At 44.4% G+C, this 24966-nt stretch overlaps 2 protein-coding genes across 3 annotated transcripts; both read left to right on the forward strand.

The window, feature by feature from the left end:
- The first annotated feature begins 311 nt into the window (after positions 1-311).
- Positions 312-19451, forward strand: LOC119702509 (broad substrate specificity ATP-binding cassette transporter ABCG2-like). Of its 2 annotated transcripts, none has more exons than XM_038140727.1 (16): positions 312-429; positions 2579-2853; positions 3425-3484; positions 4764-4878; positions 7098-7250; positions 7939-8096; positions 9159-9310; positions 10511-10627; positions 11479-11744; positions 12301-12383; positions 12746-12835; positions 14254-14378; positions 14715-14869; positions 16317-16406; positions 17568-17680; positions 18557-19451. In XM_038140727.1, exons 1-16 carry the CDS (start codon positions 331-333, stop codon positions 18702-18704), a joined length of 2199 nt encoding a protein of 732 aa, XP_037996655.1. In that variant the 5' UTR covers positions 312-330; the 3' UTR covers positions 18705-19451. The 2 variants fall into 2 exon arrangements, with proteins under 2 accessions (XP_037996655.1, XP_037996656.1); XM_038140728.1 differs by lacking the exon at positions 312-429 and adding an exon at positions 539-1053.
- Positions 19452-19907: 456 nt separating this feature from the next.
- BLOC1S2 (biogenesis of lysosomal organelles complex 1 subunit 2) lies at positions 19908-24857 on the forward strand. Its single transcript, XM_038140731.1, has 5 exons — positions 19908-20178; positions 20989-21105; positions 21929-22048; positions 22542-22646; positions 23166-24857. Exons 1-5 carry the CDS (start codon positions 20127-20129, stop codon positions 23195-23197), a joined length of 426 nt encoding a protein of 141 aa, XP_037996659.1. The 5' UTR covers positions 19908-20126; the 3' UTR covers positions 23198-24857.
- The last annotated feature ends 109 nt before the right edge of the window (positions 24858-24966 follow it).

Here is a 24966-nt window from a genome sequence, read left to right on the forward strand (position 1 = left end):
GATTGGATAGATAGATGTCGATTTTACCCTAGTTGAGCCTTAAATTGATCTAGCAAAAAGGTGTACTTAGAAAAAAAAGCAATGCTGAACAGAGCTGCAGAGGGCAGTCAAACTGGAGGCAATTAAAATGACTCGACAGCTTTGCCATAAATTGTATTTGTAAACCATAAAATTGGGCTTTTCCTGCATTCACAATATCAAGGAACCTGGGGAGACATAGCTTATTTGTAAAGACAATAGTGCTTGAGAATGGGAACACAAGAAGGCTTGACCACAAACCGAAGGAAATCCGATATTCCTGATTTCACAGGTTCCCCTAGCTGGGAGCACATGGCAGCACGGAGAGGCAACCTGATGGACGACGGTTCATCCCAGCAGGCTGTCCTGACCCGCTCTGGGCCCACCAAGGAGCACAGTGCCACGGAAGGGGTGAGATCGGAGCGGGAGTGTCACCCCGGGAAGGGCTGCTAGGGCGGCCAGTGGCCCCAGCTGACCCGGCTGGACTGGACCCGTGCCCCGGGGGTGATGACCTTTCCAGGAGGTGGGAGGGCAGGAGGGAGAGCGGGCGCTGCCTCCCGCTCCCGGTCTGTCCCTCCGTGCCGGGGTGCGCAGGGGCCGCGCGCATTTCACGGGGCTCCTCGAGTCCGCCGCGCGCCTCGGGGGTTCCCAGGAGCGAACACCGCGGCTTTGCCCCGCTGCTCTCCCCGCCCCGGGAAGGCGGGCTGACAGCGCCGGCAGCCCGCGGCACCCCGGCACTCGGGGGCTGCTCCGCGCCGCCGCCCCGGGCCCAGCGCCGCCGGCGGGGGCAGCGCTCCCGCAGCGCGGCCCTCACGCAGCCGGGCTCGGCCCCGCGCGGCGCCGGCACCGCCCCGGGGGTCGCGCCGCCCGCGGAGCGGGGCTCCATCACCGCCGCCTTCGCCCGCGACCGGCGGGGTTTGCGTGCCACCGCCGGCACTCCCCGCCGCCGCTTTATGTAACCCGCCGCTCGGACTCGCTTATAAAACGCCGCCAAGGCAGAGCCGCCGCCACTCCGAGCGCCGCGGCAGCCGCGAGGTAACGGCGCGGGCCGGGCCGGGCCGGGGCGGGGGGCGGCCGAGCAGCGCTCCTGGCGGGGCCGGGGCTGCGCCGCGGGCGGGCTCGGGCTGGGGGAGGAGAGCGCAGCGCGGTCGGCCGGGTCGGGTCCTGGCTCCGGTTTAGTGGCGAAACCGGCCCGCGGGACGTGGGTGGGAGACACAGAGGCGCTGCCGTGAGGCGCTGCTGCAGCCCGAGCCTACCTGTAGCCTCTGCTAGGCTATTCTCGTCCTCGTGCCGTCCGTGCCCACATCCGCTTGCCAGTGCTAATCGGTAGCTTTACAAAAACCTGCATGAAAGGGTGTACAGTGAACTAAACCGCAGAACCTAGCCAGGACAGATACAAGAAAAATGTTCGAAAGTCTAACAAGGTCTTTGTCCCTAGTGTCACTGTCATCCTGTTGGGGTTTTTTCCTCATCCTCCATCTGTTGTGCAACCTTTCAACTGTATAAGCCATCTCTTGCTGATGTAACCAGCATATCGTGTGTGTTTCCCATAAGCAAGTGTTTCCCAGGAGTGACTACCCTTAGAGTTCAGTATGGGTTCGAACTAAACAACCCTTCCTTTGCTCCTGATTTTTATTTTACTTATACAGGAGAAAACTTATGCAACTTGTTGAGCTTTCAGTGATAGGAAGAGGCAGAGAGGAAAGGACAATTCCCATTCCTTTAAGCCTGGCTTTAGTAGCTCCAGTTTCCTAATAGGGTGACCATCTCTCTCTCCTTGAGAAATCTACTACTGCTGTAGTGGCGGTTTTACTAGTTATGACCCTCTCAGTCCTGTGAGGAAAGAAGTGCAGATGTAGGGAAAGGGGTGGTTGGTGGGATACTTCTACCTTCACACAAAATTCAAGGAACTAGCAATGGGTGTGTTTGTGGACAGGTCTTTCTCCTTGCTCTTTTAACCTGATGAGCACCTTGGCTTTCCCCAGCATCCCAGTAATTTTTAGCATGTGTAATTGTTATTTTAATCACATTGATATCTCTGAAACAGACTTGTGCAGCAAACAGGATGCATGAGACTGGCCTTCATTTTTGTAAACACAAACATTTTTCTTGCTGAGGTTCTTTATATGGATTCATTAATAGGTTTTCTTCGCTGACTTTGTTGGGGAGTAGGGGGATAAGCATGTTATAACTGAAGAAGGCAAGCGTAAGTCTCTCCAAGTGGTAATAGTTTTCATTAGTAGTACCGACTGTGTTGCAAAAGATGATGACCATCATAGGTAGGCTTGGTTTTGCCTCATTAAATGCCTTTTGAGCAAGCATTATTTACTTCAAGAACATACTTTTTGTCCTTAAAGGTTAGTTCTAAATCTGTGGGTTTCCATGCCTTTGGGGACTGACTACTGGATGTCTTCTGGTGCGGATGTCCCATCCTTTGGGAAACTTGGCATGTGTACCGATTGCTGTGGTGTGCATGAGCTTGCTCTTCCAAGGCACTTTCTAGAGAAATCTTTGTTCATGTCTCCTTCCCTGTGTGTTTCTGTGTTCTTCATCTCAACAGATGGGAACTGCTCAAAACAGCAGTGACCTGCATGCAGTCGAGCTTGGCCTGTGTAACAAGAACGTGATGTCGGACGCGTTCGATCACAGCATTATTTCTGTTGGAGAAGAGGAAGGAGCGGGCAATTTCCAACGTTCTGTTCCAACACAAGAGTCTCTCCGATCTCCTCGTGGCTCTGTTGTGAGTTTCCATAACATCCAGTACTCCGTTAAGCAGTCCAGTGGATTCCTTTGTAAACGGAAAATCGTGGAAAAGAAGATCCTTCATAATGTTAAGTAAGTGTTTGCTTAAATTAAATACTAGATGGTAGGAATTAATCTGCTGCTGTGAACCAGTGACCTTGTGCCACCTTCCAGATCCAGCTCTGCTGGTACAGAAATGACTGCCCTCCTGCCAGTCAGCAGTTCATGTAAGCACTTTGATTTGCTTTTAGGCAAAATAGCTGGGATATAGCTGAAGCAGTTTCAGTTATTGATCTGAGCAAATTAGGACCAAACTCGTGTGAACTCTTCTGCCAGAAGATCTGAGGGTTCCGTTAACTATGGTTCAAGGTGCAGTCAGAGGAAATGAGCAACAGAGAGTAGTTGTTGCTTCTTTTCAAGACCCTGCTGAGCAGGGAAGACACTTAATTTCTGTTTTACGTAGACTGCTTTTTATGTCCAGTTCTCATTCTGTTCTGACTGGCAGTCTGGGACAAAAAGGAAAAATGCTTATTTATTTCAGATTTAAGAAGTTTTAAATCTCTGAGGTTTTTCTTTCAATAGCATTTTGTTCACATCTTTCATCTACTGAAATCTGCATATGGGTGGATGTTCTTATTTGTTAACAACTCTTTCCTTCTTCCAGTGGCATTATGAAACCAGGCTTGAATGCTATCCTGGGGCCAACAGGGAGTGGGAAATCTTCGTGAGTACCTTCTGCTGCTTTAAATGGACAGTCAGCTGTTCAAAGTATATTTGGGATTCTGAGGGTTAGAGGAGATGTGAGGTATCTGCACGCTTAGACCTTTGCATGCCTTTGAGAAATCTGGTGATGCAGCTTGACCTCCTGCCTCTCTGTCAGCTTTGCTGAAGTTCTTGCACCATGACTGTGTCACACGCTTCATCTGCTCCGTTGGTGCTCCTTATTAATGCAGTCATCTTTGGTGGTGGCCTGAGTTAAGATACCAGGCAGAACTGGGGTGTTCAGAGCTCAGATGTACAGGCTCTGTTCTGACTGGTAATGGGGTGGGGCTGGGGCACAAGCTCCCCTGGGGCATGGAAGATGTCACTCCCTCTGAACTCTGCAGCAAGATTTCCTTGAAGCTGCTAGGCCAGACCCTTCTGTGATGTCTGACAGTAGTATGGTGTAATGCAGTTTGTAGGATGCTCTGGATCCTTACTTCAACTTGCTGTGGCCTGCTGGTGAGGATGAACAGATTCTTGAGTTGTTTGGATGAAGGCACAGAGAAATGCCACGTAGACTGTTTCCATTGAGTGCTAATGCTGGTTTCTCTCCTGTGATAAGGGAGCTCTTTGTCACTCTCTGACTTTAAGAGTGTCAAACACTCGGAAATATGGCCAGGGTTCACACAGGCCTGTCTTTGTGGTGACCATTGATCTTCTTTTCTAAGGAGACTGCTGGTTAATCAACTTGCTTTCGAGAGCAGCACTTCATCAGGGCAGTTTACTTATCTGGCAGACAGGCTGGCCTCTGCACTGGCAGTAAGGAGAATCCAGTGATACGTTAAAAAAAAAATTACTTTCTAGAATTAATCTTAACTCTTGTCTTGTTTACACCCATATGGATTAATTTCCTTGAGATAAGAGGAGTTAGTTCAGTGCTCCCCTGGCTGGAGAGCAGCCTGCAACGACTCAGCAGGGTGCTTTTGTCTCTGTGCATTTGAGGTTATCTGTAAATACACAGACCAAATTTATGTCTGTAGGGGGTTGACTGTTGTGAATTGTGAGCGTCTGTACACTGCCATACTGCTGTGGCACACCGTGTGCTGGAAAATCCTGGATGTACACCAGACTTTCTGTACAAAGAGCTAAAGCTTGCAGAGTAGGGGAAGCCCCTTCCTGTGCCCTCTGGTTTGCAGCACACTGTGAGCGGGCTGTAACTCAGTCCTGGCTGGTGGTACATAACCAGTCAAGGGTAAAAGCAGCGGTTATTGCAAAGCCTAATGCCTGGTGTTTGTCTGAAGTCTCCTAGATGTGCTGGCTGCCAGAAAGGACCCAGCAGGTCTGTCTGGAGAAGTGCTTATAGATGGCATCCCACAACCTCCAAATTTCAAGTGCATCTCAGGATATGTTGTGCAGGTAAGTAACTGCCTTCCTGGAGGCCTGGGAGACCTTGGGATGGAAGACCACATATGATGAGGAAGCATCAACGACTAGTTTGGATAATTTTCAGTGATCCCTACAGAGCCTAATTTGATAACTCAGCTGTTACAGTTTTTAGTTTTAATCTGGGATATGGAATATAAGATCAAACTGTTACTCCGGCCTAGTCAAGAACAGAGGTGTGTCTTCCCCACAGCCACAGGGATGCCCAAATTGCTGGGCTACTGTGACTTGGCCTTTGGGCTCTGCCCTGAAGTGCTAGCAAAGATTTTTTAAAAAGGGAGGAAAAAAACCATGACACCCAAAATCTCTTGTTGTTAAACTCAGAAGCAGTTCTAGCTGGCAGAAGAACCTTCAAACTATCAGACAATAATTCTAGGAAATAAATAGATCCCTGCTGTTCTTCCTCTGATTCTAGCTGGCTGTGACAGAGGTTCATTCCACTCAGAGACAGGAAAAGCCAGCTGAATCTACGGAAGTGGGTGGAGGCCTGGACCAATAATAGACCCTCAAAGCCCTGGGGAGCTTGGGGAGAAGGGGATTCTTGGCAGTTGTATGAGCAGCCAAATCTGGAAACTATCCAGGGCTCTGACTGCAGGCAGATGTGACACAGGCAGCTGAAAGCTGCCAGCTGGGGGGCTGTGCAGGATCCATGGGATGAGACTGGTGCTAAATCTTGATACTGCAGGTCAGAGATTCCCAAATCCCCAGTGGCTGATGAAAAGCCAGTAAGTTTCTCACAAGTGGTCCCAGTTTGAGACATTTGTCTCTCAAATGTCCAAAGCAACCAAACATAATTTAAAAATGATAAGCAACTTAGTGAAACTTTAAATGGTCTCTCCCTCTTCCCATCCCATGCAGTATTCCCTGGATCAATAAAGATGGACTGAAAACTATGAAGAACACTTAAGTCCTAAATACATAATTATAGGATCATTTTTATGCAGATAAGCTTATAGGCATGCTATGTCATATGTTATCCCTATAAAACTGCCATTTCATGCTGAGAGTGAAGGTATAATGCCACTGTTGGTTATGTTTGGTATTAAGCTTAAATTCACAGTTTAGTTTCCAGTGTAGTGACCCAGCAGTTCTATTGGTGGATCTGAGAGTGGAGAATGGGAGGCTGGGGTCAGAGACTGCAGGGTTGTGGGAAGGGAAGGTTTGAAATGCCTAAACCATCTTTGGCAGCAAAGCAGCACATTCTTGTCTTCCTCTGTTAGCTCCAGTGCCAAACATGGTTGACTGGCATATCATGTGTACTAGTGATGTACTACATTTGATGTGGGCAGAGTCCCAAAGCAGGCAAGAATCTGCTGCCCTGCAGCTTAGGAAATGTCTTCCAAAGATGGCTGATTTAACAGCCATGTTTCTTAGCAGCTACCCAGTGTTGCAGCCCTTTTCTCATCATACTGTAGGATACAGAATTGGTACAAATACCAAAGTGGGTGTGATTGAGACACATGGAGCTCTAAATGGACCTGATGACAAATCTCTTATTTGGCTCATGGTTGTTGCAGGTTGCTGTAGGCTGCCCAGGTCTGTCAGCTGGATAGATTTGATTCTCCCTTAAAGTGCATGTGACTGTTGAAGCTTTTGTAACCCTTAGAATAAAAGTTTAGGTCCAAGAGTTGTACATAGCTGAAACATGGCAGGAGCATCTTGGTGCAATATTCTTGCTTCTCTGAGAAACTGCTGCCATTGAGGAGCTGGGGAAGGGTCCTTGTTGGCGGCTGAACTCAGCAGGTGCTCTGGTCCACGATGAGGTATGGCTTGTAACTGGGAACAGAGCTGACCAGGGTGGTTCCCTGAGTCACTAGCAATGTCCTTTGGCTCCAACTGGACTGACAGAAGTTTAACTCTACAAAATCACTATCTGCTCTGCCTCTCTTTGGCTTGTAAGAAAAATGCACATGCAATACACAGCAGCACTATCTGCACTTGAACTTCTCAGCCTGAAAGTAGGCTGAGGGGGTGCTTGGTTTAAGCTGTGGAGCCTGCAGAGCTATAGTCTTCCCTTGACTGCTACTGAAGGACTTTGAATTTCATGTCATGTAAAATTTGAAGGAGGAGTTGTCCTTCAGTCTGGGTTCCACTGTGGTACACAAACAACTTATCCAGTAACTGCCACTAAGGGACTCCTGTGCCCACTCAGCAGCTGAGGAGTCTTTCCAGCTGTCCATTTGTACTTTCAGGATGATGTTGTTATGGGCACGATGACGGTGAGGGAGAACCTGCAATTCTCTGCTGCGCTGCGACTCCCCAGCTCCATCAGCATTAAAGAGAAGGAAGAGCGAGTCACCCAGATAATCAATGAGCTGGGATTAAGCAAAGTGGCAGATGCTAAGGTGAGCAGCAAGAACACCTTTTTCTCGCTTTTCTCTACTACCTCTGGAAATTGAACGACTTGTCTCTGGGCAGTATGGTGTGTGTAGTGCAGTTACAGGAAGCCAAACAGGAACCTGACTAAACCATATTGCATGCAAGAAATCAGTCTCCAGCTCAGGAGGGAGCTTGGAGAGAGGTATTTGTATTTGCTTCTAAAAGGGGAAGATTTTGGACTATGTCCAGCATGTTGTATAAATTCAGAAGGGAAAGAGTCGCTTAGTCATTGCATCTTGGAAAGTTGTTCACTCACTTCCTGGCTTTGTGGAATAAGACAAGAAAATTGTTTTCTTATTTTTGAAAGCTCTGAGGGATGGAAAAGTTCTGTGTAGAGCTTAACAGGCAAGCTACCAAAAAAAGGCATCCCCGTACACCAATGGCCCCTCTGAATACTGTCATCCCACTCTGTCTCTTCCTTGTCAGTGTCATCCTTGTTCCCTGAAGTCATAAGGCACCTGGTACCTCTGAAAGTCAGGCTTAGCATACTGCTACACAGTCCCTCACACTGAGTCAAGCTCACCTGCTATTGGTCCTAGAGTTCATTAAAGGGACTCTGAAAGTGAAAATGGCTGCTAGGTGTGGAAAGCCCACAACTCCAGAGCATGTACTGACTGGGTCGTGTTGCAAATATCTGATTTCTTCTGCATGCAGGTAGGAACTGAATTGATCCGGGGAGTGTCTGGAGGGGAACGGAAGAGAACCAACATTGGGATGGAGCTCATCACAGAGCCACCAGTCCTTTTTCTGGATGAACCAACAACTGGCCTTGATGCCAGCACAGCCAATGCAGTCCTCATCCTTTTGAAGAAGTAAGAGTCAATTCTTCAGTGTGTTGCAATTTGCTTGTCAACTCATTAGTAAAAAAAGGAATGTTCTTATGACTGAGTAGTTCTAGTGCTCCTTTAAAAAACAAAAACATAAAAACTAGACAAATATACTCAGAAGTAGTGGTAAATTATTTGTTTGGGTCTCTTCCAAAGCCCTTTTAAGCTTATGGGAATCTTTCCACAGCAAGCATTGGATTGGAGCCCAAAAAGCAGTTGTAGCTTGGACAGCTTCCCTTTGCCGCAACAAAGGGTGGACTGGAAGGTCAGGCCTTGTAGTCATAATTTCTTGGCCTTCCATTTGAGTCTATTACCCAACAACAGTCTTGAACTCAGATAAAATTTCACCTGCAAATTTACCCTGAGTGTCCTGTGTTTTGGAGATGAGGTGTCTTCTGACAATTAGAATGAAGTTACATGCAGGGAGGATGAAAGAAGGTTATTTAATGAGAATGACTTTATAATCCTGCTCCAGGTTTTGTGGCATGTTGTCTGGTTTTGCTTGTGGGGGTTGCTTTGGTCTGGGGTTTGTGGATTTAAGTCTTTGATCATCAGGGGTCCTTGTTGGGCATCAGTGCTAAAGCACTTAAAAGAGCATCTGACAGACTTCAAGGAAAACTTGGTTTGAATTTTCTTTAGAATAAATCTTCAGCAGAAGAGGTAAGAGAAATCTCAGCTGGCCAGACCTCCACAGCCTGATAAGTATCACCTGGTACTGCCATTGAGCACAGTAGACTGTTCCAATTAGTCAGGTTGACATCTGGTATAAAAAACACATAAGGAGGGTTTATACACAGCTGTGGCCTCGGGCTTTGCTAGCTACAGACAACATCATACTTTGGCTACCTGGGCTGCAGTGATGGTCTCCTATAATGATGGGTGCTGTCTTGCAGCATCTGATACAGTGACAGAGAAGGGAGAGAAGGTTTTTCTGGGTCAAGACCCTGAGAAGTTGCCAAGTATTTGTCTTGGATTTTGATACTTGGGGTTTGCCTTCCTGAAATTCAAAGTGTGATGTACTTAAGAGATGTTTTGTTTCTATGTCAGGCTCTCAAGAAGAGGGCGAACCATCATATTTTCCATCCATCAGCCCCGTTATTCCATATTCAAGCTGTTTGACAGTCTGACATTACTGGCTTCAGGAAAGGTGCTGTATCATGGTCCTGCAAAACACGCCCTGGAGTACTTCAGTTCTATTGGTAAGTCTTCCATGCCAAGAGCAAAAGCAACTGGCTCACGAGTTAAATCTGTGTGTAGATTCTTGTCCTAGCATGAGCTAACATGCCCTTGCTTTTCTATCACTGGGATGTTAGAAACTCTACACATACAGTCTAAGCGGTGTTATGTTAGAACAGGAAAAAGACAGAATGAGAAACCTGAAAATTTTCAGACAAGACAGTATGGTTCTGTCTTGCTTTTGTTTTGCCTTGCATGAGGACAAAACACAAAAATCACTTGGATATGTATAACCATGATGTCCAACAGACAAGATAATGCTTGTAGTTGTACCAGGCCTCGGTGGCAGATCCAGTGGTTTTTGAACCACAGCCTGCAGATTGGCAGCGTTCTGTACAGATTGATCCAAAAAAATGCTCTAGACTGAATGCAAGTGGGCAACCAAGAGGACAGAATTAGGGTGTCTTCAGATGGGTTAATAGTTGCACTGTTGGGTGGCTGCCCTCTCTTCAAGTAAGCAGGGTGAGGATGTCTGACTATAATGAACAGAGAATGTGGAGTGGACTTCCAGTCTTTAGATGCAGCCATGGACACATTAGATTGTAAGCTTTCCCTGGCTTTTTAACAGAGTGCTTTAACCAATGTCAGTACTTCTGCTCCTCCTCTTAGTAGCCCACTTCCTTTCTCTCAGGGAAGCTGTAGAAGTGTCTTTGGGTTTGTTTGTTTTTAATTTCCTCCTTGTCCCATACTTAGAACTGTATTATAAAAAGCTGCTCTTGAACAGCCCATCCTCATCCTTGTGACCAGGGAAACACCAACAAGAGTTGAACCTCTGGAAGAAATATCTGAGGCTGTAGAGCAGACATCCAGGAACCTCTGCTGAGGAACTGTGTGTCTTTCAGAGTGGAATGCGGTTGAACAGCAATGGGAAGGAGGCAAGAGTTGTCCATACTGAGCTGTGGTAGAAACAAGTTGGAGATTCCTCCTCACCTGAAATCAGTGAATAAGCAGCTTTGAAGCTCTTTAGATACCCCAGATTCACCATCTCCTAAATCCTGTCCATCTACTGCTGTAAAGTAACACTTATGAAAAGTAGTGAAGTTTTCTGATAACAGGGAAAAGTGGTATAGTATTAGACCTGACCTTCTGAGGTGTGCCCTGTGCAATGAAACATGTTGCATGTGTAGTTTTGTTTTAATTTGTTTTGTTTTTTTCTTTTTAAGGATATGAATGTGAGCCCTTCAATAATCCAGCTGACTTCTTCCTTGATGTCATAAATGGTGATTCCACTGCTGTGGCAGCAAGCAAGGAAGATCATGGACCTGTGAACACAGGAAAAGGTAAATTGCAAAGGAGAAATTCACTGCTGGCTAGTGTAGAAGGGAAATTGTATGTGGTGATGGCAAGCTTTTATTCTCTGGGTTTCCTTGAGTCTAAGGGCATTTAATTATCTTTTCATTGTTCCTACTAATAGATATACTTTGTTTTGGGCTTCTTTAAAGAGATCAGAAAACTTTTTTAATGGATTTTTTTCACTTCAGTCATATAGGAGAGCAATGACAAATACCAAAAATTTAAAAAAAGCCTGTGAGGGAAAGACTGGAAAAACTAGAACTGCTTAATCTCAAGAGGTAGCTGATAGGTTTTCAGTCACGTAAGAGGCTGCTGCAGAAAAGACTAGGTAGATAGGCTAAGGAGTGTTGGATTTACAGGAGAGTGAAAGAGATTGGAACTGTTAGAGAACAAATTCTCTACCAATATAATGAGTGAAATGTTTAGAAATACTTGCTTGGGGATCATGTAGTACATCATTGACTGAAGGACTATAAGGGAACAGATCTGGTAAAGCAGTTTCACAGCAGTTCACATCACCGAAGTGATGTGAATCAGAGCAAACACTGATTTTTCCCAAATTCAATGAAACAAAGGTTTTGTCGTGCCATGTTACAAGAATATGACCATTTTGTGCCAGAAAGAATGGGCAGATTAGCTAAGTTGAATTAAAAATGTAGGAAAAACCTCTCACTCAAGCTAATCTCTTACACTCAGGGCTAAGGTCTGAACAGCTCAAATTCTCTGGGCATTTCTGCCTTTTTTTTCAGCCTCCAGAATTGCTGAGCTTATTGATGGGCCATATCTGAAGGTCAGGTTCATAGGGAATCACAAGCCATATCTTCTTTTTCTCACTCAGAAGCGAGCAGTGAAAATGGAGTGACAGAAGACAACGTGGATAGCAGTGTGGTAGATGTGCTGCACCAGAAATATCTCAGCTCGAGCCTGTATCAGAGCACAAAGGAAGCACTGGGGAAAGTGGAGCTTAGACGGGGAAGCAAGCAGAGACTATCCAAGCAGGAGCATGAGATCACCTATGCAAATGGATTCTTCACTCAGCTGTACTGGGTGTCCAAGCGTTCCCTGAAAAATCTCATCAGGAACCCACAGGCCTCCATTGCACAAGTAGGTAACAATTGCTAAAAGTCTCAAACTCTTGCTGCTCTCAGTCTCATAATCTGCAGTGTGTAGGGCAGAACATGTTTTCAAAGGCAGTTCGAGAAACAGAAAAGTCCTGTGCCACTGCCGTGTAAGTGGAGTGAGATGCTCAGCTACCTTTGTGGCCTTTGGAAAAAATCTCAAGTTTAGTTTAGCATAAGAATTACTGCACTGAAGATTGGGGTGTGGGGGAAAGTGCGCCATTCTCTGGGTCACATAGGGATCTTCTAGGGTGATATTAATTTTGTGCCTCACTTTAAAACTTAAACATGGTTATTCTATAAGCATGTTTCTACTAAACTCTCCTCGCCAAAGAACCAAGTAGAAAAGTGAAGAGGATAAAATCTGAAAAACTGTCATAAGGATTTTAATTGAGCGTGTCACAGGTATACATTGCCTCACAAGAGCAAGGCTTTAGGCACATGTGAATCTTAAGCCCTATATATGACTTAATAATGTTAGTTCCTAATTTTTTTTACTGACCTGAAGGATTTCCTTCTACCTTTCTTCTTTCCTCTTCCAGATTGCAGTGACCGTAATTCTAGCCTTGGTTGTGGGTGCTATCTTTTTTGGTGTAAAACTGGACCGAAGTGGCATTCAGAATCGGTAAGATGGAAAAGCTTTGCGCATTTTTCTATCTGCAGCAGACAGGTTTGAGGCAGAGGGAAGGAAGGCCTTGGAATCCACTTGAAGTACAAAGTGGGGTTGGGGTCACAAGTCTCAATGCACTGCAGCATGGAATTGCCAGGGGTCCTAAAGGGGCCACAGTTCTGTCAGGCTTGCACATAAGTACAAAGGAGATGTAAAAAGGAAGATAAAGGATACAGCTAAGATTTACAGTAGCAATTAAATATCCCCATTCTATGGACAGAGAAAAGCACTGACTTGATGGTATGATGATGTCTGAGGCTGCTAGTGTTTGATCTGGTTGTTCCTTCACTTTTCCACTGTTCTGTTTTGCCTTCTAGGGTTGGATCCTTGTTTTTTGTCACTACAAACCAGTGTTTTTCCAGTGTTTCTGCAATTGAGCTATTCATCAGAGACAAGAAACTATTTGTGTAAGTAGTAAGGCACTTGGACTGTCTCATACCCTGGAATGAGATGGGGCAGTGTCTTACACACTGAACAAAATTATTACCACCAAAGACTTGATTGCTCCCTTGTAACATCAGATTTTAATAGTAATGCTAAGTGAGTCTGTAGAGCAGGGAGCTGAAATGCTAAGAGCTGGGAGAAGGAGGAAATACTTTGACTTGCTTGCTGTGTGACATCTTACTGTTTTTCCTACCCACTTTCAGTAACAGCTGGTTTTGAGGTCTGTGTGTGAATCCTGCAGACGGTGAATCCTTCCTGCCCCCTTTTTCACAAGGGCTGACACACAGTCTTGCAGTGGTCCTAAAGTGGCAAGACTGTGCGAAAATGAAGGGAGAGTTCCTGGAAAAACTTTGCAAGGGATGAAGGGGGCTGCTGTCTGGCTTACAAGAGCTTGTTAATAATCAAGCGCATCTCTGTATTTAGAGGGATGTGCTTGATTATTAAATTGTTGTTATAAGTAATTAATATATAATTAAATATAGTTATTTACTTATAATATTATTTATAATATCTTTATATATATATACACACACATATAGATATATGTGTATGTTTTTGTATGTGTATATACTTATGCAAATGCATGTAGATACAGTATACACACATGTATACACATATATATGTTGAAAGTGTAGTTTGGAGGTGCCTCCAGCTCATGCAATAGCAGAGCAAGAGACAGATCCTATGCAGTGAAGTGGAATCTGGAGATTTATGCCTGGAATGTACATGTCCACCCACAGGCTGCTCAGAGCAGCTTGATATTGTCCCTAACAGCTGCTCAGGAATGAAATTCCCCCACACTGCCATTTCTTGCTAGTCTGCCATGTTTGCCAGTGTAGTTTACCAGCTGTGTCAATGGGGATTTAGGCCCCTCACTGTTAAAGCATCTTTTCATGAGCTCCATTAAGCAGCAAAACAATCATAATGACATTTAATAGCCCTGAACTGCAGGTGAGTTGATGTCCCAAAGGTGTTTTCCTATTGTTGGATATCATTCCCTGGAGGCATCTGTGTGAGTTAGCAGTGGATGAAGTGTTCCTCCAATTTATAGAAGTCTAATGCTTGCCCGTGCTCTTGTATTAAGGATCTTTTTCTTTGAAAAGAGACTTAGGAGATTTTTATGGTATTTTACTTAGCAGTCACAGTGTTTCATTCACTTTCCTTGGTGTGCTGTCTGTTTGACTGCAGGGTCTGAGAGACAGATCGGCCCTTACTTCATAGAGTGTCAGTGACAGCACACAGAATATAAGCAATTTGCCTAGAGAAGAGTCAGTGGTAGAAAGAGCAGAAAACAAATCAGCATAAATCAAACACACACTCTGAGCCTGCTTCCTAGAGAACCTCTAAATCTGTACAACTCCCCTCCTTCCTGTCCTCGCAGCCATCAGTATACCAGTGGATATTACCGTGTGTCTGCCTACTTCCTGGCCTTGATGATAGGAGATCTGCTGCCCATGAGAACTACTCCAGCCATCATATTCTCATGCATCAGTTACTGGATGATTGGTAAAGAATTGATGCTTTCATTGAACCTGTTGTCTTCCAACATTTATAACCTAGCCAGATTCCTGTATCTATAACGTACTGCTACTTGAACCTTCAGCTAATTTAAGTGCTTCGGAGGACTCTGGGGCAGGGGCAGAGACACCAGCAATCTAACACAGGGAACTGCCTGGCAACGTCTTTTGGTAATGCTCTTTAGGCCTTTGAAGCATGCATAGTTCCTGCCAACTCCAGATTCGGTCTTCCTGATTTGCCTGTCTTGTATAGGAATCCAAGGGTGCCTCTCTGAATTCATCATGTGATTGTTTACTGGACTCTTACCTTTCTGCTTTTTGACAGGATACCAAGCTGTTGCAGGGCGGTTCTTCTTCTTCATGCTGACCCTGATACTGGTGTCCTACACTGCCACCGCCATGTCCCTGGCTATCAGTGCTGGGATGGATGTGGTGGCTGTGGCCAATCTGCTCATCACCATTTGTTTTGTCCTGATGCTTGTAAGTATGCTAGGGGGTGTGTGCTCCTTTGGTGGAGGGGAGGGAAGAGCTGAGACCAGCTGAGAGGACTGGCTTGAGCTAACCCTAGGCAGGCTAAAATATCCATAGTCCAGTGGCATGTTAGCCTCATGCTTGTGATTTCATTGTCACTGTAGTCAAAGATATACGTCTGCCAGCTTGCAGTCTAAGGGTTGGGTGCAATTCAGTAGTTGTGATGCCACCAGAACTTTCCCAACAGTGCGCCCCAAACATGCGTTGCTTTTTTTAAAATTAAATTGTCCTTACAAAGATTGATTTTAAAAAATACTGCATTTCCAGTATTAGAAATCTTAAGTGATCAACTAGATCATTTAAAAGGAAAAAGCCTTTAAATAAACTTTAGATATGTTGATTTTTTTATTAATTTTTGCTGTCCAAGTGGCATAAAAGGCACAAACCCTCTCTTTTTTTAAAATTCAATAATACCCTGGGGTTCAAGAAATTACTTCAATACTCATCCCCAAAGATTTTTTAAGGAAGAGAACAAGAAAGAGAGAAAGGATTTTTGACTACTTGGAGATGAGAGCTGTGAGTTCTTTTTCAAAGAGGTGATGCTGGTGAAGTGTCTTGACTATGAAACCTACAAAGTTAGTTATTTCTTGTTAGATGATTCCTGGTCACTGTCTGTGTACATACTCTGAGCCAGAGTACAGTACATCCCTTATTCTTTGATTTGCAATCTAAGCTGCTTTTGCAATAAGCCAAGTGATAGTGCACTGCTTCAACTGCTCGCTGTGGGTGAGAAGTGTGCATGTGTAGTGAAGGGCAGCTGATGTACCTTGAGTTAAGTTACAGTGTATAAGGAGTGACACCTGCATGTCCTCAAAGTCAGTGGGGTAAGCACAAGATCACTTGTGATGAAGCAGAGGCTGAAGTGTCATGTTTAGCTATGAAGACCATTTGTGATAAGAAGTAAAAGCAAATCCTTTTCCAGATGAGAGAAAGCATGGATAAAAGATGTAGGACAGAGACAAAGACTGAAATAATAACAGCTCATAAGGCTCCCCATTTTTCTTTTTTTTGATTCTCCACTTTCTCATCTCTCCAGTCTCTCATCTCTTTCTCATTTCTCTTCTCTTCTCTTCTTTAGCTTCTGCCTAGCTCTACCATAGGATAGTCCTCCTGAGTAAGAAGTTGTGATCATGCTTCTTATCTCACATGTGGATGTAGAAAACCTTTCTGACCTCTTTGCAAGCAGTTCAGCTGAAGTACTCGGGTGTGCTGTTGGGCCAGCAGTGTGAGAGTGCTGAAAGGCTCCAACTCATGTCTGTGGGTACAGGGATGACAGCGGTGATAGGTCCATCAATCCCAGTGGACCTCTGCTGGGAACTGCAGCATCTGTGCAGGAATGGTATTATTTGCAGTAAACAGAGTTTGTGACTCGTCAATCTCTTGTGTTTTATTTCAGATCTTTTCCGGCCTCTTAGTGAACCTCCCTTCAGTAATGGGCTGGCTGAACTGGCTCAAGTACTTCAGCATCCCCCGATACGGCCTCACTGTGAGTAGAAAGTAGCATTGGTCTCCTCTGAGTAATGTAGCCACACTGCTGCTTCCTGGTAAGGTTTTGAATATAAAGTATGAAGTTCTCTTAAAAGCCAGATTTGGTTTGTTTCGTTGCATGAACATGGTTAAAAAAAAAAAAAAAAATCAGCCAGCCTCAAAAAGGAAGCGAAATTTAGAACTCTGTGTGAGAGCTGGAAGTCTCAGGGACTGAACAAACATTTTGTGCAATGGAATTAGTGCTGCTTGGACAGCAGCAGAGCAAGCTGTCCAGTCAGGCACTAATTCCTAGCCTGAATAGTTGATCCCTGTGGTTTAGAATAAAATCAAATATTGTCCAGCCTCTGCAGACACTACTGTATGGGTGGCCAGTCTGGGGCCAATGACTTTCCAACTGGTTAAAGGATTTACTATAGCGCATGAGTGTCTCAGTCTTCAGCATGGCTTCCTCGAAAATGAAATTTGACTTTTCTGAATACTAAAGAGCTGGGGTACCAGAAATCCAAGGGTGCAGCTGCTTGAAACACAGTAAATAGAGTAGGTCACAGGTGGAAGTTGTGTTTCCATCTCCTGTTTGCATCCTTGCCAAGCCTCTTTGGAAGGAATACTGTCCTACTTCAAATAACAGTAACTGGAATGAATGCTGGAGCTGGTGCAGGGGGGGAGATGTGTGAGACCTCATTGTTTGGGTATCACTGAGATGGTTTATCAGTGTTACTCAACGTGGAAGTGTCCTCTGAGATAGCAGTGAGTGCAGGATGCCAGTGCTGGGGAATCTCTCACCTCTTGCTTTGGCTGACTTTGCCGTGCCTTCGGTGTGGTGATGCTGGGGTATCTGCATGCAGCCACATGATTTTCTGGATCAGTAGATTGACCCAGGTGAATGTGGATGAACAGGAACTTGCAGCTGGCAAGACAGAAACCCATAAGTAACTTTGAAGCCAAGGCCTGGGACACGAAACCGCCTTGCATGTAGAGCTTGGAGCAGTTGCTAAGAAAGGCAGTGTCTAAGAGCTTGAAAATAAAAAAGAACATGAACATATGATTCCAAGAATGGTGGTATGTGAATTCTAATAATCCAAGTTCCTTTGAAATGTTTCAGTTTTAACAGCCCAAACCATGAACTCTGCAAAAATCTTGTGTCTTCCTCTTTCCCTAGGCTCTTCAGGTGAATGAGTACAGAGATCTCTACTTCTGTGGTGAGAAGAATTCAAATGCTACAGAGTTAGTGGGAGACACAGGCAGCTGTCCCCCCTATATTTCAGAAGAACTGTAAGTAACTCATGGTGGTTCTGGGCCTGAATTGTGATTACTTGCTTAAAGGGAAGTCTGGCTCTGTCAAATATTTGTATAATCAAAGAATAACTACTTAAAAGCCAGTCTCAACATGTCCCAAAGTAATGTATTTTAGGATTATACAGTAAAACTCCATAATTACCCAAGAGTGAAGTAGGGATGAAACTTTACTTGTAAAGATAGGCAGATGAGCTATATTGTTTTGTATTTGATAACCTAGCCCTGATTGATCAGTTTTCCTAAACAAATACAGGGTAATTTAATAATGGAAATGCAGTGTGTGGACAGCTACAGAGTTGCTGGAAAGCAGTAGACCTGTCATCAGAAACATCCTCACCCACAGAACTTTTTAATATTAACCTTCCTGCAGATACAGAGAGAGCCAAGGTATCTCTCTCACAGTGCTCCATTTTGCCCCATTTGAAATGCTCTTGGCTATTCATTCTTTAGGCTGTAGCAGTGCAACTATTTTGTGATTTGTACTAGAAAGATGGCAGGCTGGATATTTTGCAGGGAACAGTGCTAGAGTACTGTTTCCATGGCTTTTGGACTTCCAGTGATTGTTGAGGGGAAGCTAATGCTTCTGTACTTACCGTGGTTTAAGATGGTTCTGAGGCTTCCTCATAAATTGCCAGTTATCTATAAAGAACAATTAGGTTGCTACTGAAAAATTATGAGAACTAGAGATATAGATTTGTCCCTTGAGTTTTATTTGGTGATGGATTCTCTATTTCTATCACCTGTTTTGCAGAGTTGAGGGTAGAAGGATCTTTGTGAAACAGGAATGAAAATAATTACCTGAAAATGTGTGCTACATAGTAATATGAACTTGTGCCCCATGCTTTTCTGCAGGTGTTCTGGTGAAGCATACCTGTGCAGCCAAGGAATTGCCCCTACCAGCTGGGCAATGTGGGAAAACATAGTGGCTCTCTTCTGCATGACTGTCATCTTCCTTATCATTGCCTATGCAAAACTCCGGTTCATGAGGAAGTTCACGTAGACTCCTCTGTTGCCTTGCCCTGCAGCTTCTCAGGTGTTAAAAGTGCAAAGCTTGTTAGGGCCTACTGGAGATTGCCAAAATGTTTCAGCTGACTTTACTGGACTTCAGATGGGAAGCCTGTTCCCCTGTTTCTGGAGCATGATCTCCACAGGATTGTGGGTTTTAAGAAGAAATGCATTAATGTACATTGCGTAAGTGATTTTTCCTAAGAAAATACAATTCTCATAATTCCTTAGGTACATATCCAACTTTATATTGTAAACCATTATTATTCTGTGGCCAGCTTATACACAAAATAATCCATTGAACATGTGAGCTTCTCCATCACAAAACATGGAAGGTGATGATGGCATTTATACAATGATATGTTGTCCTTTGTTAGTGCTTGTCACATCTGAGGAGAGACAGAGACCATTCACAATGCCTTGGAGAAGCATTTGAGTGAAGAATGTAAAGTCAGTACAGAGACCAAGCACTCATTACCAGGAAAGAACAGTTGTACTTGTAGTAGCTTCTCAGTGGAAGCTACTTCCAGAAACAACTTTAGCTTCATTAAAAACTAAATAGAAGTGGTGTTAGACATCTCACCAAAGAAGAGAAATATGTACTGTTGTACTGCAGAGAAAAAGAAACCAAAAAATCTCCCCCGCCACCCAAACAGCAAGAAATATATTTACTACTTTAAAGGAGGAGAGGGAATGCTCCTTTTCTTTATTACTTTCTAAATAAAAATTTGTATACTTACTACTGGCAGAAGTTTTTCTCAACAGAATCAGTTCTTAGCTGCATTATCTGTATATAGTGCTACTTACACTATGGACTGAAAAAAAATCTATGTAGATACGGCTGTGGCAACTACAGCAACATGTACTACAGTCCCCACAGGACAGACTATCGTGCTGCTGCTTGTCTCCCGACCACCTTGCCAGCAGCAGAAGAGATGCTTTTAAATCGCATTAAGACCTGCGGATGTAAGCGGTTCAGCTAAGCCAAAGGAAAACATCCTCAAACACAGGACTGAAGAGTTTGCCTGTGAAGGGCGGGCTGGCAGCAGCCCCTGAGCCGGGCGTGCGGTGTGAGAGTCCTGCCGGTGCTCTTGCAATGAGCGGTCCGGTTGCGGTGGGAAGGGGGAAATGAGCGCACTGACGGCGCAGCCGCATCGAGCACATACCAGGCGCTCTCGGTTCGGCTTCACTGCTTTTAACGGCTGGGGCAAAGTAACCTCGTACCACGTTTTGCACCTCAATATTTGCGTCTTTCCTGCAGCCGCGTCCCCGCAGTGCCGGCACACCGCACACCTGCCGTGGCCGCCCCTCAGGGGCGGAGGCTCCGGGGCTCCTCCTTGCGCGGGCCGCGGGGCGGGCCCGGGCCTGGCGCGGCCCGGAGGAGGCGGCTCCGGGCCGTGGGAGCGGCTCTGTGCCCATGGCGGCCGCGGCGGAGGGGCCGCCCGAGGCCGGCGCGCAGCCCGCCAAGCGTAAGGGGCCGGGGCTGGGGCTGGGACTGGGACTGGGACTGGGGCTGGGACTGGGGCTGGGCCCGGGCTCAGCGTCGCGGTGCGGGGCTGGGCCCGGCCTGGGGAGGCCGCAACGCGGGAAAGAGCTCCCGGCGAGCCCACGGCCTGGCGGGTGCCGGCCGGGCCGGGCCATACGCCTTCTGCCACCGCTGCTGCTGCCCTGGGGACCGGCCGGGTCCTGCCCCTGCCGGCGCTTCGGTCGGAGGGAGCCGCGGGCCTCGGGCAGCCTTCGTGTGCGAGCCGGCAAGCGCTGCCGACGGGGGAAGGAGCGGCCTGCCGGCTTGGGGAAGAGGTGCCGGGCTGCTCCGGGGAGGGGCCGAACAAGGGCAGAGTGTGGGAAAAGCGGCGATTGCCGCTTTCCGCAGGTGGGGATCTGTTGTAGCCCATATGAAGCCGACTAGGGCAGCTGTGCTTCTTTTCCGAATCAGTGACTAGAAATAAACAGCAGCACCGTGCACAGCCGCTCAGAAGTTCTCCCCAGATTGCTTTGCTCTTTAGGCACGAGGGGGACTAATACTTGTCAGTGCTGTCAGGCCGGGTGCCTGTCTCTTGAATGCTCCCTATTACTTGGAAATAGTGTTGGTGCTACTTCGAAGAAGCTGCCGTGGTTTGTTACCTCTTAACACTGTAAAGTGTAAAGAAGGCAACGTACATGGAAAATAGCTGTAGGCAGCTCGAAGGGGGAAAAAATGGGGCCATGTAATCTTTCTGTTGTGCTTCCCGACTTGCTATAGTTTGCCTTAACCCTGTAATGTCTTTACTCTTGAGTAGAGGATCCTGCTATTGAAACTGCAGAGGAAGCTAAGGAGCCAGCGGAAGCAGATATCAATGAACTCTGCAAAGACATGTTCAGCAAAATGGCCACTTACTTGACAGGTGAACTGACAGGTAAGGCACTGCAATACTGACGTGCAAGTTCTTTCTTTTCACTTTGTTTGAAAGAAATCTGTTGGATAGTTTGTCTAAACTGTAATTATTTAGATCACATCTGGTAAGACTGGCTGTCCAAATTTGGCACATTGCTAGGCTGCTAACAACACTGAGATTAGTTACAAAACTTAATGAAGTCCCAGAATAGTACAAATATTTCTCAGAACAATTCAGTGTGATATCAGCAGCTTAAAAATAATTCTTTTTCGTCTCAAAGAAGTTTGTACATGGAAAGTCAATCTAACAAAAGCATCTAGGTTAAGGCAGAGTAGGAGGGAGGCTCTACAGAGAGTGGAGTAATTTTTTTCTTGAGAGCAAGGATCATATATGTTTTCCAACATTTATGCTTTAGAATAAACTGCTGTGCAAAATTAACTGGAGTAAAGTAAACTGTTCACCAAGTTAATGCGTAGCATAGGCTCTAATTTTGAAAGCACTCTGATTTGCAGACTGGAAGGATATATGGTACAAATTACCAGTCTGGATTTGTCCTATCAGTTTTGTAAACATAAGTGTCTAACTGACAGAGTTAAGAATAGAAATATGAGGCCTTAGTAATTTTTTTCCAAAAAAATTTAGAAGTAAATTCATCAGTGCAGTTGATTTTTGGAATTCACAAAATGTCGTCTTTTTGTAGAGTGAGTACTAATAACCTGTATTGCCATCTAAACTGCTGTGCTTCATTTGGCTGTTGGATTGAAATCTCTTGTCCTTTTGAAGAGTCTGCGCACAACTCAAACCACATCACATTTAATTAAAATATACTTTATATTTTTTTAAGCCACCAGTGAAGACTACAAACTGTTGGAAAACATGAATAAGCTGACTAGCTTGAAGTACTTAGAAATGAAAGATATTGCTATAAACATCAGTAGAAATCTGAAGGATTTAAACCAAAAATGTAAGTACACCAAATAAGGTAGGGGTATCATAAATGGCACACTTGTTTGAGAAATAAAGCATCTTAGAGTCAGAAGGTTCACACTCCATTAGTGCTGAAGGAAATAAAACTCATCGATACAGACGTGCTGCTATGCAGTGCCAGTCTTGTATATTTCTTAACAGCTTTAGACTCTGTAGACTACTGTAAGAGAAAATACATCTGAATTTGTATCCTGGTTTACCCCAGCCTCTGGATCTGATAGGAATAACACTTCTTTTAATTCATGGTCTCTTGTTACTTGTGTTAGAGACTAGACAGTACTCTTAAACATTTAATATTTTCCTGGAACATGGCTGTCAGAGTTACCACTTAATTGTGGGGCGGGAGAGGGCACCTTTTGAACTGTCCCATCTGAAGAATGTAATAAGAAATTCTTGTGTTTCAAGTGTGAACTATTTCTTGGAAGTGCATTACTGAGAATTGACAGATAAAATTTTTATGCTTTTTTAAGATGCTGATCTTCAGCCATATCTGGAACAGATAGACCTAATTGAGGAACAGGTTGCAGCTCTGGAGCAGGCAGCTTATAAACTGGATGCATATTCCAAAAAACTTGGTAACTATTGTCCTCCACTGTTAAGAGCCAGCAGCATAGTGTCTTGCAAGAGGATTTAAAAAGAATGAAAAAAAGTAAACTCTGTTTTGTTTAACAAATCTGAGGTGCAGAGTTGCCTATGCTGCTTTTGAGCACAAACACTGTGTGTGAAGTGATAAGCATAGGGGAAAGATTCATGTAATGAGTTATGTTATGGTGGACTAGTACACGTGTTGTTAACTACTGCTCATTAATGAGGCTTGATTTCGTTTTTGTGGTAGGCACTGACTTATAATTTAAAGACTGATGTTTAACCTTGCAAATTGAGGGATTCATAATGTTCCACCAGTGACCCAAGCCCTCTTGGCTTAAATTAATATTATTGTCTGACTTAAGCACCAGGTTCTTAAAAAATTATTGTACAATTATATCTGCCTAAATGCATTAGAAAAAAAGAATCCTGAATGATACAGTAAATTAGTTTACAGGATGCAAAGCTTTTACCTACCCAGTACTAAAATTCTGTTTTTCCTTCTGCAGAAGCCAAGTACAAAAAACTGGAGAAACGATGAAATTACAGTAGTCTGTAAGCTGGAGTTGGGCAGTGAATCGGACTGATCCCTGGTTTTGCTTAACAGCAATTCTGTATGTTGGCAAGGATTTGGTTTACTGCTGACATGGAGACTGGGACTTTTTTCAGCTGTTGATAGGCTGTATTCAGGCTTAAGGCTGAATAATATTTTCTTCTTCTCAAGGGGTACTGTTGACTCAGTTCTGCAATGAAAAGTAGAAGCCTGTCTTTAACTCATGTCGATATTGGCTATATGTGTGTTAGTCCTGTTTCCCACATGAAATACTCGCTCTAGGGAAAGTCTTCCATAAACTGTAAAGACATTTTCCCTTAGTAGCAGCAGGACCTAAGCTACAATTTTTCCTTCATTGAGCTCTGTGATGGGAAGATACCTGGACCTTTGGACTTAATGGGTGGGATATTGAAAACACTTCATTTTGGTGTCCCCTTTTATCTGTTTGAAATAGAGAGCCAAATTTACAATAAACTTGATGCGTATATTTCTCTGGAGTCTCAAGTTCTGTTGGAAAGATTATACAGGCTGTTTTTTTATTTTTTTCAAAGGGGTCTGTTAATAAAGACAAACTCCTTGAAGCTACTAGGGATGATAGAAGAACATGTGTTTTAAACTCTTCATAAAGTATTCCTGCAATTATATTCTTAGACTGTCTGGACCTCTGGTGAAGTTTCAAGACATATTACTTTATCACATGCTCAGTTGACTTAGCAGACCCTTTCTCTACTTCACCAGTGAATTTTGATCCTAGTGTTTTTTGAAATGACATGCCTGCCACAAAATTCTACTTCTCTACTAGGTTAACAGTGTTCCAAATTGCTGATTTGGCAGAGCCCTTTTTACTGAACAGTTATTCGTCCTACTCCAAGGATATTTTTTCTATACCTATTGACCAGTAATTCAAGCTGGCTTTTGAGTGAGTTGCAGTTGAAGACAGTACAAGTATTGTATGTAGGAAGGAAGTGGTTCAAACTTAGAGTGTTTAAAAGAATGTCTAGTCAGGTGCTAGTGTGATAAAGATCATCATGCTGTCAGGCTGTGTACAGCCACTGTTTAGTCAGGATGGACACTTTTCCCAAGTGCTCTTTAAAAAGAGTGAAGCAGATGATTTTGAGAGCCTTCACCATCACTTTGAAAATCCTGGGTTTGAAATAGAAAAAGCATTTCTGTGCTCATGTTTTGCTGATCTGCATTGGTTGCCTCCTTCTCAGCATGAAGGAAGATAACTGGAATAAGAAAGCTGCTCCCTCATTTGTTTTGGATATTTTAGTCATGGCACAGCTAAAGAGGAAGTACAGCACTTTCTTCTTTTTGTCTGGTGAGAGAATTTATTTCTTTGATTCTGTGGAATTTGTGGCTTTTTGCCTCTGCAGTACCATGCTAGTAATGCATAGTATATCTAGCTTATTGATCTTTGAAAGGAAGCAAGTTCAGTCTATTTCACATAAACAGTTAATGGCATTGTGGTAATATTACAATTCTGTCTTTTCCCACATAATATAGATTAAGCTCTCTGTCTTCACTGTAATCACAATATATTATACATTGATGGGAATGTAATCAAGACAGGAAATGCCAGCCATTGATCTGTACATATATGCTTGGCAAGTCATATAAACTATTTATTATTTTTTCCTGATTGCAACATTGCTGTAGTGGTCTTTATTTACTTCATAAAATACTGGGAAAATGCAAGCTGGCATTCGTCTAGGAGAAGGTATGGGGAGGGATGCTGCTACTATTTAATTTGTCCT

The sequence above is a fragment of the Motacilla alba genome, chromosome 6 (assembly GCF_015832195.1).
Source record: "Motacilla alba alba isolate MOTALB_02 chromosome 6, Motacilla_alba_V1.0_pri, whole genome shotgun sequence".
Classification (NCBI taxonomy): domain Eukaryota; kingdom Metazoa; phylum Chordata; class Aves; order Passeriformes; family Motacillidae; genus Motacilla; species Motacilla alba.

Bases quoted from the DNA above. Each gene is read 5' to 3' on its own strand.
- LOC119702509 (XM_038140727.1), top strand. From the start codon at position 331: ATGGCAGCACGGAGAGGCAACCTGATGGACGACGGTTCATCCCAGCAG. The intron at 8,097-9,158 runs GTAAGAGTCAAT...TTTCTATGTCAG, and splicing joins GTCCTCATCCTTTTGAAGAA to GCTCTCAAGAAGAGGGCGAA. The intron at 10,628-11,478 runs GTAAATTGCAAA...TTTCTCACTCAG, and splicing joins ACCTGTGAACACAGGAAAAG to AAGCGAGCAGTGAAAATGGA.
- BLOC1S2 (XM_038140731.1), top strand. From the start codon at position 20,127: ATGGCGGCCGCGGCGGAGGGGCCGCCCGAGGCCGGCGCGCAGCCCGCC. The intron at 20,179-20,988 runs GTAAGGGGCCGG...ACTCTTGAGTAG, and splicing joins CGGCGCGCAGCCCGCCAAGC to AGGATCCTGCTATTGAAACT. The intron at 21,106-21,928 runs GTAAGGCACTGC...TATTTTTTTAAG, and splicing joins CTTGACAGGTGAACTGACAG to CCACCAGTGAAGACTACAAA.